Genomic DNA, 13,401 nt, shown 5'->3' on the forward strand with positions numbered 1-13,401 from the left:
GTGACTGTTTATCATGTAGGAACAGGACTTGAGGGTAGGAAAGTCCATGATTGCAACTCGTTTTATTTATTCTGTTTAAGTATTTTACAAAAACAGTGTTTGTGTATCATTTGTACAAGATGCGCAAATGTACGCCTATTTCCTAAAAATAAAGGAATTGAAAAAATTTGAAAATAATCAAGTCAAACTAAATAAGGATGTCCTGTAGAAAAGGAAATGGAATAGTGGGGATAAGATGTTTGATGAGAGAACTTTTTTTTAAAAGAAATTTTAATCTTTTGGTTCTCTCTCTCTCTCTCTCTCTCTCTCTCACTCTCTTTTAATGACCCACCATGAGATACAGTTACAAACTTACAGACTTTCATGATTACGTTTCATTCATATGATGATCCAGTACCCATCTCTCCACTAATGCCCATTCTCCACAACCAAAGTTCCCAGTATCCCTCCCGCCACCCCCAACCCACCCCTCCCTGCCTCTGTAGAAGTCACATTCCCTCTAACACCATTTTGGGTGTTATGGTTTGCAATACAAGTACTAAGCGGCCACTATGTTTGGTCCATAGTCTACTTTCAACATGCAGAGAGAACATTTTTATCTTTAACTTTCTATACAGTTCTTGGTTTTCAATAAGCCAATATTGATTTAAAATTTCCATAAAAACTAAGAAATTATATTTATTAATGAATTATTTTTTAAACTTCTTGAAATAACAATAATACAAGAAATTCTTACTCAGAGATTAACACTTCTAGATACATAATACTGAAACAATTTGATAAAGGTAATTTTCTAGCTGCTTGCTCTAAAATGTACCAGACCTTTAAAAGAACTTTTACCTTTAGTAATTTGGAGTGTGCAACATTAAGTACATTTATGATAGCTTTACAACTGGGGCCTTTAATCTGCTCAATGATATAGTTGAATTTGGCTGACATGTGTTTCCAATGTTCCAATTCAGTGAGTGGGCCTGAGTCATCAGCTTCTTTTCTCATCTGTTCACTTTCAATAAGGACCTGCAATCCAAAACATTCAAAAAGTATAGAAATATTACTTTCTTGTTGTTAAATATTTCATTTGAGACTTTTCAAATAAAGAAAAAACTTAAAATAGAGAAATGAGAAATGTCTTCAAAACTGAGAGATACTTTTAAAAACTTACCAAATTAAGAATAAATGGACTCTTCTATATTTTGGATAGGGACACAAATATAGAAGCTCCCTTGCTCCGTGCTCAGGGGAACTTTGGTTCTGGGCTTGGGGATGGTTTAGGGCACAAGGGATCACGTGGTGCCAGAATTGGGTCTGGCCCTCCCCCACAAGCAAAACATGAGCTCAACCCAGTGAATCACCTCTCCAGGGCAAAAAGAAAACTTCCTTTTTGGGGGTATATCCCTGGCAGTACTCAGGGTTTACTCCTGGCTCTACACTCAAGACTTACTCCTGCTGGGCTTCTGGGGCCATGGGATGCCAGGGATAAAACCCAGATTGCCTGCATGCAAGGCAAGTGTCCTACCCACTGTACTATCACTGCAGCCTCAGGAAACTTCTTTAACGTGGTATAAATTTTAATCTGGTAAATGGGATAAGGGCTGGAGCAATAGCACAGCAGGTAGAGCATTTGCCTTGCACGCGGCCGACCTGGCCCACCCAGGTTTGATTCCTCTCCCCTCTTGGAGAGCCCTGCAAGCTACCAAAAGTATCTTGCCCACACGGCAAAGCCTGGCAAGATACCTGTGGCGTATTCGATATGCCAAACACAGTAACAAGTGTCACAATGGAGATGTTAGTGGGACCACTCGAGCAAGTGGATGAACAATGGGAGGACAGTGACAGTGAAATGGTATAAATATCAACATTCTTTACCAGTTATTTTTAAGATAAAATTTTATTTTCAAAAATCACTTTAAAACCAAGAACAAGTTTGCCATTACCACTTTCTATTTCTATTTAATCTGGTAACAGAGGTCCTAGAAAAGGGTATCTAAGACACAAAAGGTAAAAACAATGGAAAAGAAAAATGGGAAAATACTATCATCACATATATGGAGATATATATAAATATAAAGAATATATATAAAGAAACAAAACACAATGGGAACCAACAAATGATTACCATTCAGAAAAAGTTATTTGGTCTACAGCCATACCACCGTGAATGTGCTCAATCTCATCATAAAAGAGTATTTAAAGTCTAACAATTCAGTAGGACATCTGCATCTAATCTAGAAAAAAGACTAAATAACATGAACAGACCATTCAATGATATGAAAACCTATAGCCATTAAGCACATACAGGGCATGTCACAGGGTGATCCAAATAAATCAAAGTCCATACCAACACACTGACAATAATTAAAAATCTGACAATTCCTTGTAACTGAAATAAAACTCTCACATGCGTCGATAAACAAAGCACAATAGTATAACCACGATCTGAAGGACTTTTATAATATCCCATGAAAGATTCTTGTAATTCTCCCTGAAATTCCATGGGGAAACTCTCAGAGCAGGAGAGCTGCTCAAAGACATTCACTGGCGATGTATTTGTATTTGTATTGTTTGCAGAACCAGAAGAGTAGAAATGACTGTCTTTCTGATGGAGTTGATTAATGAACTATTTTTACCTTCTTAAACAGTATATCAGGCATCACCTAGATGTCTCCTAAATATTGAAAAATCTATGTAATACGTTTATTTCCTCATAGAGAAATACCAAACATCAGTTAAATGAATGAAATTACATTTACTTGTACCAACATAAATTAAAGGGAATGATATGGAATTCTTTGAAATTTGGGGGCCAGAGAGATAGTACAGTGGGTAGGGCATTTGGCTTGCACACAACTGACCCAGGTTAGACCCTGGCATCTCTATGGTCCCCAACCACTGCCAGGAATTACTTTTGAGTGCCCAGAAGTAATCTCTGAGCATTGACTGGTGTGACCCAAAAACAAACATTTTTTTTTTTTACTTTTGTTGGGTCCTCAACGATAGCACAGCGGGTAGGGCGTTTGCCTTACACGCGGCCAACATGGCCGACCCGAGTTCGATTCCTCCGCCCCTCTCGGAGAGCCCGGCAAGCTACCAAGAGGATCTCACCCGCACAGCAAACGGCAAAGCCTGGCAAGCTCCCCGTGACGTATTCGATATGCCAAACACAGTAACAACAAAGTCTCCAATGGAGACGTTACTGGGCCCGCTCGAGCAAATCGACGATCAACGGGAGGGCCTTTGTTGGGTCCAAGAGCAATAGGATAGAGGAAAAGGTTCTTACATTGCCCACGACCAATGTGGGTTCAATCCTGGCACCCATATAGTCCCTCAAACCCACTAGTATACTGATCCCTGACATTGAACAGGAGTAATGTCAGGGCATAACTGGGTATGTTCCAAACAGCAAAAAATTAACAAAATAAAAATTTACTACAGTTTATGTAATAGTAATACAGTAGTGCTCAAGTTTATAGTAGTGATGTACAAAGTTACTACATGACGCCACCATCAAATGGCAAAGACTCTCCACTATATAAATGCAGGTGTATATATCTGCATATAACATATCCACTTATAAATAATATAACTGGATTATTATATAAAATACTCTACTATATTATTTCATGTTCAAACTATATAATGCAAAATCTATATGATATAATATTCAGTAAAACTTGTAAAGGAAGGGGCAGAGATAATAACACCAAGGTAGTGATCAGCTAGAGCGAGGGAAGGAAAGGAATAGTGTGATCAGTGAAGGTGGTTGCAGCCAATACAACCAAAGTCAATTGTGCAATCTTGGTGGTGATTACAGAGCTATTTGTTATATTAGTCTTGTAACTGAAATAAAACTTCTAATATCTATAGTTTTCATAACAACTAATGATGAGTTTTTAAATATAAATGAAGCAAAATACACAGTTGAATTTTCAAAAACCTTGAAGGTTTTTCTTTCTTATTCTGCAAAGCGCTATCAAAGTAGTTTATAAAACTAGTTAAATAATAATGCACACAGACTTCTTCATTTTTTTAAAGACTTTACACTCAGAACTCTTTCATGATTCATTCATGTTGCAACATGTATCTTCTTTGATTTATGGACTTTTATATATATCCCTATAATTCATTTTAAATTAATTTTTGTGCATAACAAAAGATCTTTATTTTAAATATATTTTAAAAAAAATCTCCAATTTCTTGCATTGACTGTAGGCAATTTGTTGCAGTTGTCATTATTTCAAGTTAATGAATTTCCTGAAACTGCAGATTATTTTCTTTTGCATTCTCATTTTTATGAATGGATATCTGTATTTTTTCATCATAATAACCAGAAAGGTTCTCCTAAGCCATTATGTACAACAGGTCTGTACTTTTCAGAATGGGTTATAATTTCCCCTTCCTCCAGCAGGATGAACAGGTTTCTGCAGAAGTGAGAAAAATGATCTGCTTCAATTACCAAGTAACATCCAAAAGAGAATTCTGTGACCAGCATTCCTGTCCTTGATGACATTTCTAAACCCTCGACTTTTTCCATTTCCACTTTACTTCCTCCTCCTTCCACCCTGGTTTTCAGAAAGATTAAGCTGGAGCTGCTTTCCTCTGACTATGCTCAAATGACCCTCTGCTTCCTTAAAAGATTTTCTTCTCTAGTCCCATTGTCCTGTGCTCAAGAACCATGTCTAAGAGTTGATTCTTAGGACCCTCTTTCAAGTTTATAATATCTGTTTTGGGATAATGTTTATAGTATAAAGAAGGCACCTCAGAATATTTACAATTGGACATATATCCAATTACTGCCATTGCTTTCAGTAGTTTTATTTGGCCTAATAATTTCAGACATTTCACTATATTATGCTAGGAGTGACTTTAGTTTGAATCTTTATCAACACAGATCATTTCACAGAATTTTAGAAGTTATTTAATGTCTAGCTATATAATTTATAACTATAGTCTTTTCGTTCCATTCTCCCCCCCTTATTGATTTATAAACAATAAATGCAGTACTAAGGTTAAATTTTGTCTATGCCTGAATCTTCATTATTCCACTGTAACACTATACTGTTATAGTTTCCACATAAAAATGAGAAATGTATTTAAATTAATTGTATGTGGTCCATAGATATCAATGCCTTTTTTAAAGAAAGAATAGGTAAAGGTAAAGGTAAAGGTAAAGGCCCTCCCGTTGATCATCGATTTGCTCGAGCGGGCCCAGTAACGTCTCCATTGGAGACTTTGTTGTTACTGCGTCTGGCATATCGAATACTCTCGGTAGCTTGCCGGGCTCTCTGAGAGGGGCGGAGTATATTTTATTTTATTTATTTGTTTAATATTTTTGCAGTTTTTATTTTAATTATTTTTAAAATTTTTATTAATGAAACACCATGAGGTACAGTTGTAGACTTACAAATTTTTGTGCCTGGGTTTTAGTTATACAATGATCGAGTACCCATCCCTCCACCAGTGCCCATTCTCCGTCACCACTAATCCCAGTATCCCTCCCACCTCCCAGTCCCCCAATCCTACCCTACCTCTGTGACAGGGCATTCCCTTTTGTTGCCTCTCTCCTTTTGGGTGCTGTGGTTTGCAAAAGAGGAAATCTTGGCAATCATGTTCAGTCTATAGTCTACTTTCAGCATGTATCTCCCATCCTGGGCAGATCCTCCCAACACCCTTTATTTGGTGCTCCCTCCTCTATCTAAGCTGACTTTGCCCTAGTGTATGCGGTGGCCTCCAAGCCATGGAGTAAACCTCCTGGTACTTATCTTGGCTATTCTTGGGTGTTAGTCTCCTATTTTGTTACTTTATGTTCCCCAGATGAATGCAATCTTTCTATGTCTGTCCCTCTCTTTCTGACTCATTTCATTAGCATGAAACTTTCCATGTAGTACCACTTGTGTGTAAATTTCATCACTTCATCTTTCCTAACAGCTACACAGTACTCCATTGTGCAGATGTACCAAACTTTCTTTAACCAGTCATGTGTTCTTGGGCACTCAGGTTTTTTCCAGATTCAAGCTATTGCAAATAGTGCTGCAATGAACAAACAAGTACAGATGTTGCTTCGACCATACTTTTTTGCCTCTCTGGGATATATTCCCAGGAGTGGTATTGCTGGGTCAAATGGGAGCTCTATTTCTAATTTTTGGAGAATCGGCCATACTGTTTTCCAAAAGGGCATTCCCACCAACAATGAAGGAGGGTCCCTTTCTTACCACATCCACGCCAACACCGGTTGCTTTTGTTCTTTTGGATGTGGGCCAGTCTCAAGACCAATGACTTTTGCACTAGAGTTGAATGACTAGCAAACTTTGAAGACTCCTCAAATCTTTCCTTTACTTTCAAGGACCAAATGCAATGGGTAGGACACTGCATGATGAGAACTGTGATTCATGTAGGATACACTAGTTAGCTCACCTGTTCAATCTGTTTGTACCATATCATCAGCACATCCTCTAGGTTACGAAGAGTTTCTGAATTGCTTGCTGCAGCAGTTACTTCTTCAAAACTATGAAGTTTGGAAAAATCAATATTGTCTATCTTCTTTAATGTAACTGTTCCTTCAATACTTACTCTTGCTCCTAAAAGGGAAAAAACATTGCTAAGAAGTGTTTAATGTCAGTATAAGGCTTCAATCTATAATTACAAAAATGTTGTCAATTTAATACTCGTGAAAATATGGTTCAAATTGAATGATTTACTTATAATTTCAATAAAAGATATACATTAATAAAAATAATAAAACTGAACATTTCAAAAATAAAGTACACATTTTTAAATAGATTTTTAAATAATAAAATTTTTTTAAATTTTTCATTAATAATACATGAAGAGAATATTGGTATTATTATTCTTTTTATTAATACCGCTGTTAAGATGGAAAAACTCTCTAATGTTCATATTTAATAACTGTTAACTTCCTGACTTTCAATCACTTTCCAAACATTAAATTTTATACTTACCATCCAAAAACGAAAGGTATCTGTTGATGGTATCAATAAAAATGAGTTTTTCAGATTCCCCTTGTTTGGACTGGTTTAAAGCACCCCAATTATTTGTTGCAAGAATAGCTTGTAAAAATACATTTGACAGCATGTCCTTAATGCCAACCAGGAGTCCTTTTGAAGCATCCAAAATAGTAAATAACACTTCCTAAAAGAGTGGTGTCCAAAAATGTAATTATTTGTAGCTAATTTCATGAAAGAACTAAAAATCACCATTTGAATTAGAATAGCACTGACAATACATTTTATAAAACAGGAACACTGAAATGATTATGAGTCTTAAATCAAGAAATGTGCTTAAATTAAAAAAACATTATGTGCCCCCATTTAACCATTCACTAGCCATTTTTGCTCAATCACTGCTTGGATTATAATTTCTGTATAAGGAAGAAGCTGTGTTCCTGTGCTACACGTAGAATGGAGTATGGAATGTGGAATGGGTCTTAAATGGTGATTAGAAAACTCAATCTTACTAGAAATATGTTTCTCACATGTATTTGGCCTTCTTCCAAGGTTTCTAACTCATAGAATTTCCTGAGTTGGGAGTGACAAAGGTGTCTTTTGTTAATATTTTGTTGTTATGGTAGTATTTTTAATCCCACCAGGATGGAAACTCTTTGCTAGTGAATCCAGTTATGTGATTAGAAATTGGAACTTTGAACCCAACACCTGACCTTTGGAGATGAGAGAGGGACTGAAGGTAGACTCAATAGCCAATGATCACTGATTTAATCAGTCATATAATAAAAGTAAAGCTTCCTTAAAATCCTCAAGAGGGTGGGGGTTTAAAGCTTCCAAGTTGGTGGACATCTGGAGATTTGGGAGTTTGGCATATCTCCAGTATATTGTGCCCAAGATTTTCTCTTCCACATGACTTATAACATTTTATAATAAACCAGTAATCTAGTTAATAAAATATTTTTAAGTTCAGTGGGTTCTAGCATATCAAATACAGAAAGTGGAATAGGAACTTTTTGTTTATAGCCAGTGAGTCTAAAACCTTGGTGGCATCTGAAGTGAGGTGAGTCCTTAACCTGTGAGATCTGATGCTATCTTGAGGTAGAGAAAGTGATAATTGAGTTGAATTCTTTAAAACCCTGCTAGTATCTGAAAATTGTTCATTAATGTGAAGAATTGCCTGCCCACTTTAATGAAACTAACTCTCTGGCCAGAAATTTAAGTAGGAAAAATGATCAGTCACAAGAATCATAAGTTTAGAAACCAAAAGCTCAGCATCCACACGTGTGACATCTAAATTAATACAAATGAATGAAACTCCCAAACTAAGAATGTTATAACTAAAATTATGTCAACATGGATTTAAAGCAACAGATTTAAAGTAAAAGAGCTAAATCTTCCTCCACAGAGAAGTCAATAATGTCTAAACTAGCTAAGGAGTACTAGAGAGAGAGAATCATCAGCAGTAAGATCCTTATCTTCCCCATGGCCAACCTTGTTTCAATCCTCCACACCCCCAAACCCTCCAGGAGGAGCACAGATTCAGGAGTAATTTCTGAGGATTGTTTTGGGTGTGAGTCAAAAACAAACAAAAAATTGTCAACTTGGGAGCTGGAAAGATAGAACAGTAAGTAGGGTGCCTGCCTTGCACACAGCTGGCCCAGGTTCGATTCTCAGTACTCCATATAGTCCCCCACAAGTCCCACCAGGAATGATCCCTGAGCACAGAGCCAAGAGTAAGCCATGAGTACAATTAGGTGTGGCCCTCCAAAAAATGTCAACATATTTAAGACAACAAAAATTGTTGATCTACTGTGTGTGGCAATGAAGGGTATGATAAGCTCTAGTAAAAGTTGAGGAAATTTCTTGATTTGTGCTACGATGTCAGTACTTTTCTGGTGTCAACACAGAGACAAAGTTATATAAAAACTTAGTCTTAGAATAGTTTTGACCTCACAGATCTCCTGGAGAACTGTTGAGAGTCACATTGAGAATCCCTGATAGGGCTCAGCCATGATTACATTTACATAGCAATAAATATTTAGTTAAGCAAAATAGATTATAAATGTTTTTTAAAGAATGGAGACATGAAAAATAAGGTATGGAGCTGGAGCAGCAGATGTGTTTATTTTTACATTTTATTTTTTATTTTTTTTATTAGTGAAACATCATGAGGTACAGTTGTAGACTTACAAATTTTTGTGCTTGGATTTCAATTATACAATGATCAAATACCCAGCCCTCCTCCATCCCATTTTCCACCACCACAGGTCCCAGTATCCCTCCCACCCCCCATCCTCCCCATCCCAACCTGCCTCTGTGGCAGAGCATTCCCTTTTGTTCTCTCTCTCCTTTTGGGTGTTGTGGTTTGCAAAAGAGGCATTGAGTGGCAATCGTTGTTTGATCTATAGTCTACTATCAGCATGCATCTCCCATCCTGGGAGGATCCTCCCAACATCCTTTATTTAGTGTGGAGCAGCAGATTTAAAATAAAAGACTAAATCTTCCTCCATAGAGAAAAGCCAATAATGTCTAAACTAGTAAAGGAGTACCTGAAAAAAATGTCTGAGATAAGAGAAGGAACACATGGAGGGTGCGGGATCCCGGAGGAAAAAAAAAAAGAAAAAACAGGTTCCAAAAAGAGCCGAGATCACCGGCAAGTTCCAGATGGAGTAGGCGCCGCATCCCGCCTCCCCCAGATGGAACCCCGGTGACCAGAAGCCTCTACAAACACAGCTCGAGTATGCGGGAACGAGGATTTTTTCTCAAAACCGCGCGGCCGCTTATGCGGCCGCGCGACATCTCTCTATATACAAAGTGATCAATGAGAAGTAAACCACCCAATCTTTCTCCCTGAAAATCAGAGTTAAGTTTGGAGCACGGCCACAGCCCCAGAAACACAAGGACTTAATGCAGAACCCAGCAGCTTAGAGCAGAAAAGTGAACGGACGATGAGTTAACCCAGGCCATCATCTCTGCCCAGAGGGGAAAGGGTGTTGCCCCATTCGCCCTCTCTTCTCTGGAAAGAAGGATGGCGGCCGCATGGGAGCCTTGTGGACAGCAGGTATGAGCCGGGGGTGTGGGGGGCGACTAAAACCTCACAAGAAGGGGGGCGTTCCAGTCCGTCCTTCACGCCCTACCGAGGTCAACAGTTGCCCCCCACGAGCGGCTCTCCAGCACAGCCACGGCCCCAGAAGCACAAGGACTTAATGCAGAACCCAGCAGCTTGGAGCAGAAAAGTGAACGGACTATGCATTGATCCAGGCCATCAAGTCTGCCGGAGGGGAAAGGGTGTTGCCCCATTCGCCCTCTCTTCTCTGGAAAGAAGGATGGCGGCCGCATGGGAGCCTTGTGGACAGCAGGTATGAGCCGGGGGTGTGGGGGCGACTAAAACCTCATGGGAAGGGGGGCGTTCCGGTCCGTCCTTCACGCCCTACCGAGGTCACCAGTTGCCCCCCACGAGCGGCTCTCCAGCACGGCCACAGCCCCAGAAGCACAAGGACTTAATGCAGAACCCAGCAGCTTGGAGCAGAAAAGTGAACGGACTATGCGTTGATCCAGGCCATCAAGTCTGCCGGAGGGGAAAGGGTGTTGCCCCATTCGCCCTCTCCTCTCTGGAAAGAAAGATGGCGGCCGCATGGGAGCCTTGTGGACAGCAGGTATGAGCCGTGAGTGTGGGGGCGACTAAAACCTCATGGGAAGGGGGGCGTTCCGGTCCGTCCTTCACACCCTACTGAGGTCACCAGTTGCCCCCCACGAGCGGCTCTCCAGCACGGCCACAGCCCCAGAAGCACAAGGGCTTAATGCAGAACCCAGCAGCTTGGAGCAGAAAAGTGAAAGGACTATGCGTTAATCCAGGCAATCATTTCTGCCCAGAGGGGAAAGGGTGTTGCTCCCTTCCGCCCTCCTCCCTCTGGAAAGAAAGATGGCGGCCACATGGGAGCCTTGTGGACAGCAGGTATGAGCCGGGGGAGTGGGGGCGACTAAAACCTCATGGGAAGGGGGGCGTTCCGGTCCGTCCTTCACACCCTACCGAGGTCACCAGTCACCCCCCGCGAGCGGCTCTCCAGCACGGCCATGGCCCCAGAAGCACAAGGACTTAATGCAGAACCCAGCAGCTTGGAGCAGAAAAGTGAACGGACTATGCGTTGATCCAGCCCATCAAGTCTGCCGGAGGGGAAAGGGTGTTGCCCCATTCGCCCTCTCCTCTCTGGAAAGAAAGATGGCGGCCACATGGGAGCCTTGTGGACAGCAGGTATGAGCCGGGAGTGTGGGGGTGACTAAAACCTCATGGGAAGGGGGGCGTTTCGCTCCGCCCTTCACGCCCTACCGAGGCCACCGGTTGCCCCCCGCGAGCGGCTCTCCAGCACGGCCACGACTCCAGAACACAGAAACCAATTTCTTAACTATCTGACTTTCAGTAGAAATACTTCCAGGGTCAATAGGCAAAATAGCAGAAATCCAAAACCAACATTTAATTCTTGAACCCAGCTGTAGAAAGCAAATCACTTCACAATGCTTTTTCAGCATGTCTGATTGGGGGGGGGGGTAATCTCTAAATAATAGTGGTGAATCTTTTATTGAAACAATGAATCTAATCAAAGCAGATAGAGTGTTAACTAGAATTCATCTGCCTCACAGGGACGGGGAGGGGTGGGGGGTGGGGTTTTATTGGGGTTCTTCAGGGTAAAAAATAAGTATTGGTAAAGGGAAATGTGTTTGATATTTGCATGACTGAGACATAAACCTGAAAGCTTTGTAACCTTTCCCACAGTGATTCAATAAATAAATAAATAAATAAAATGTCTGAAATGTGAAGGCAAGTGAAATAAACTGAACTTTGGTGGTTCTTTCGGGAAAGTAAGACAGAGTCTGTTTTTCATAAGATAGACACCCCCTTCTTTTTTTAAGCTATACAGAACTATTGGACCAGAGAGAGAGAGAGTATAGCAGATAAAGCTCTTGCTTCATACAAAGCTGCTCTGGGTTTAATCCCTGGCACCCCATATGGTTCTCTGATCCATACTAGGAGTGATTCCTGAGTACAGATCCAGGAATAATCCCTGAGCACTTCCGAGTGGGCTAAAAACAAACAACAAAAGCTACATACTGTGATTTTAAAAAAAATTCTAAAAAAGAATTAGTACAGGAGAGAATAACGAAATAGAAAATTGAAGAAACATATCCTCATGCAGAGATATTAGGGTGATACTGCAGAGCTAAAACAATCAGAAGACAGAATCCTTATGAAACATACTTAGAGAAATGTTCTCACCAGCTGCAAGAAGTGGCTAATAGGAGTCAGGAGGAAAACCTCTCAGCCTAGAAATGTAAAGAGAACCAAATTTCTCTGAAATCAATCTTTTTCGTTCACAGAAGAGCAAAATTAGATTGGATTTGTTACCTTACCCATTACAAAAGGTATTTGGACTCTCTAGTGTACTTGTATAATTGTTGAATAATTGTATGAGTCAAGATAATAAATTCTGCTTACATTAAAACTGGGCTGGAGCGATAGCACAGCAGGTAGGGCATTTGCCTTGCACACAGCCGACGTGGGTTCGATTCCTCTGCCCCTCTTGGAGAACCCAGCAAGCTACGAGAGTATCCCGCCCACACGGGAGAGCCTGGCATGCTCCCCATGGTGTATTTGATATGCCATAAACAGTAACAAGTCTCACAGTGGAGACATTACTGGTGCCTGCTAGAGCAAATCAATGAAGGACAGTGTTACAGTGCTACAGTTCTACATTAAAACTCAGCTACGTGAAGTAGCCAGTTTCTGCCCTTCAGAATTGCTGCAAGTTAGCAGTTACCTGCAGCAACATCCCACTGTTTACCAAACTCTGTTACTTCCTCAGGTGAGCACTGGAGAGGGATAAGGTCCCAGGCAAGTCCTTCAGAGTTAATGGCCTGATAAACTGACAGCCCTGCAGATAGGAGCAAACTGACAGCCCTGCAGATAGGAGCAATGGGAAAGCACCACAGAACCCCACACACTTAGTGAGTGACTGAAGACTCAGTCAGTATTAATCATCTATATGACCTCTTTGTAACTTCAGAGAGAAAGTGTAGAGGATGTTTAAGGAGCTCAAAGAACCAGTGGAACAGATAGCCAACTACATACAACATTAGAGAAGAATGAGAAAACTGCGAGCACAAATGACAGAACTTGAAAAATGGCAGGTGAAATAACAAGAGAAGAATATGGAAAAAGTCTTAAAACACATGAACAGCAGACAAGAGAACTCTGGAATAGAGAAACAACATAAGAACCATCAGAGTCCCAGAATCCCAGGAAGGCAAATTCCATGATGAAGCATTAGTCAAAAAATCATCACAAGGAAGTTCCCAGAGTTGAAGAGTACCCAGGTTCAAGAAGCCCAAATGGTAACTAGTAAAAGAGACCCAAATGAAAGACTTCAAGCCATTTCCTAATCAGATT

The 13,401-nt window shown here is 40.3% G+C and overlaps 1 protein-coding gene across 1 annotated transcript in view; it reads right to left on the reverse strand.

Annotated features, from left to right (window-relative positions):
- Window positions 1-13,401, reverse strand: part of DNAH8 (dynein axonemal heavy chain 8) — a 438,788-nt gene that overhangs the window by 406,865 nt on the left and 18,522 nt on the right. The window contains 3 exon segments of the mRNA XM_056137311.1: window positions 841-1,017; window positions 6,412-6,575; window positions 6,957-7,146. Of these exon segments, the coding sequence (XP_055993286.1) occupies window positions 841-1,017; window positions 6,412-6,575; window positions 6,957-7,146 (531 nt within the window).

Source organism: Sorex fumeus, unplaced genomic scaffold, assembly GCF_029834395.1.
Source record: "Sorex fumeus unplaced genomic scaffold, SorFum_2.1 ptg000123l, whole genome shotgun sequence".
Classification (NCBI taxonomy): domain Eukaryota; kingdom Metazoa; phylum Chordata; class Mammalia; order Eulipotyphla; family Soricidae; genus Sorex; species Sorex fumeus.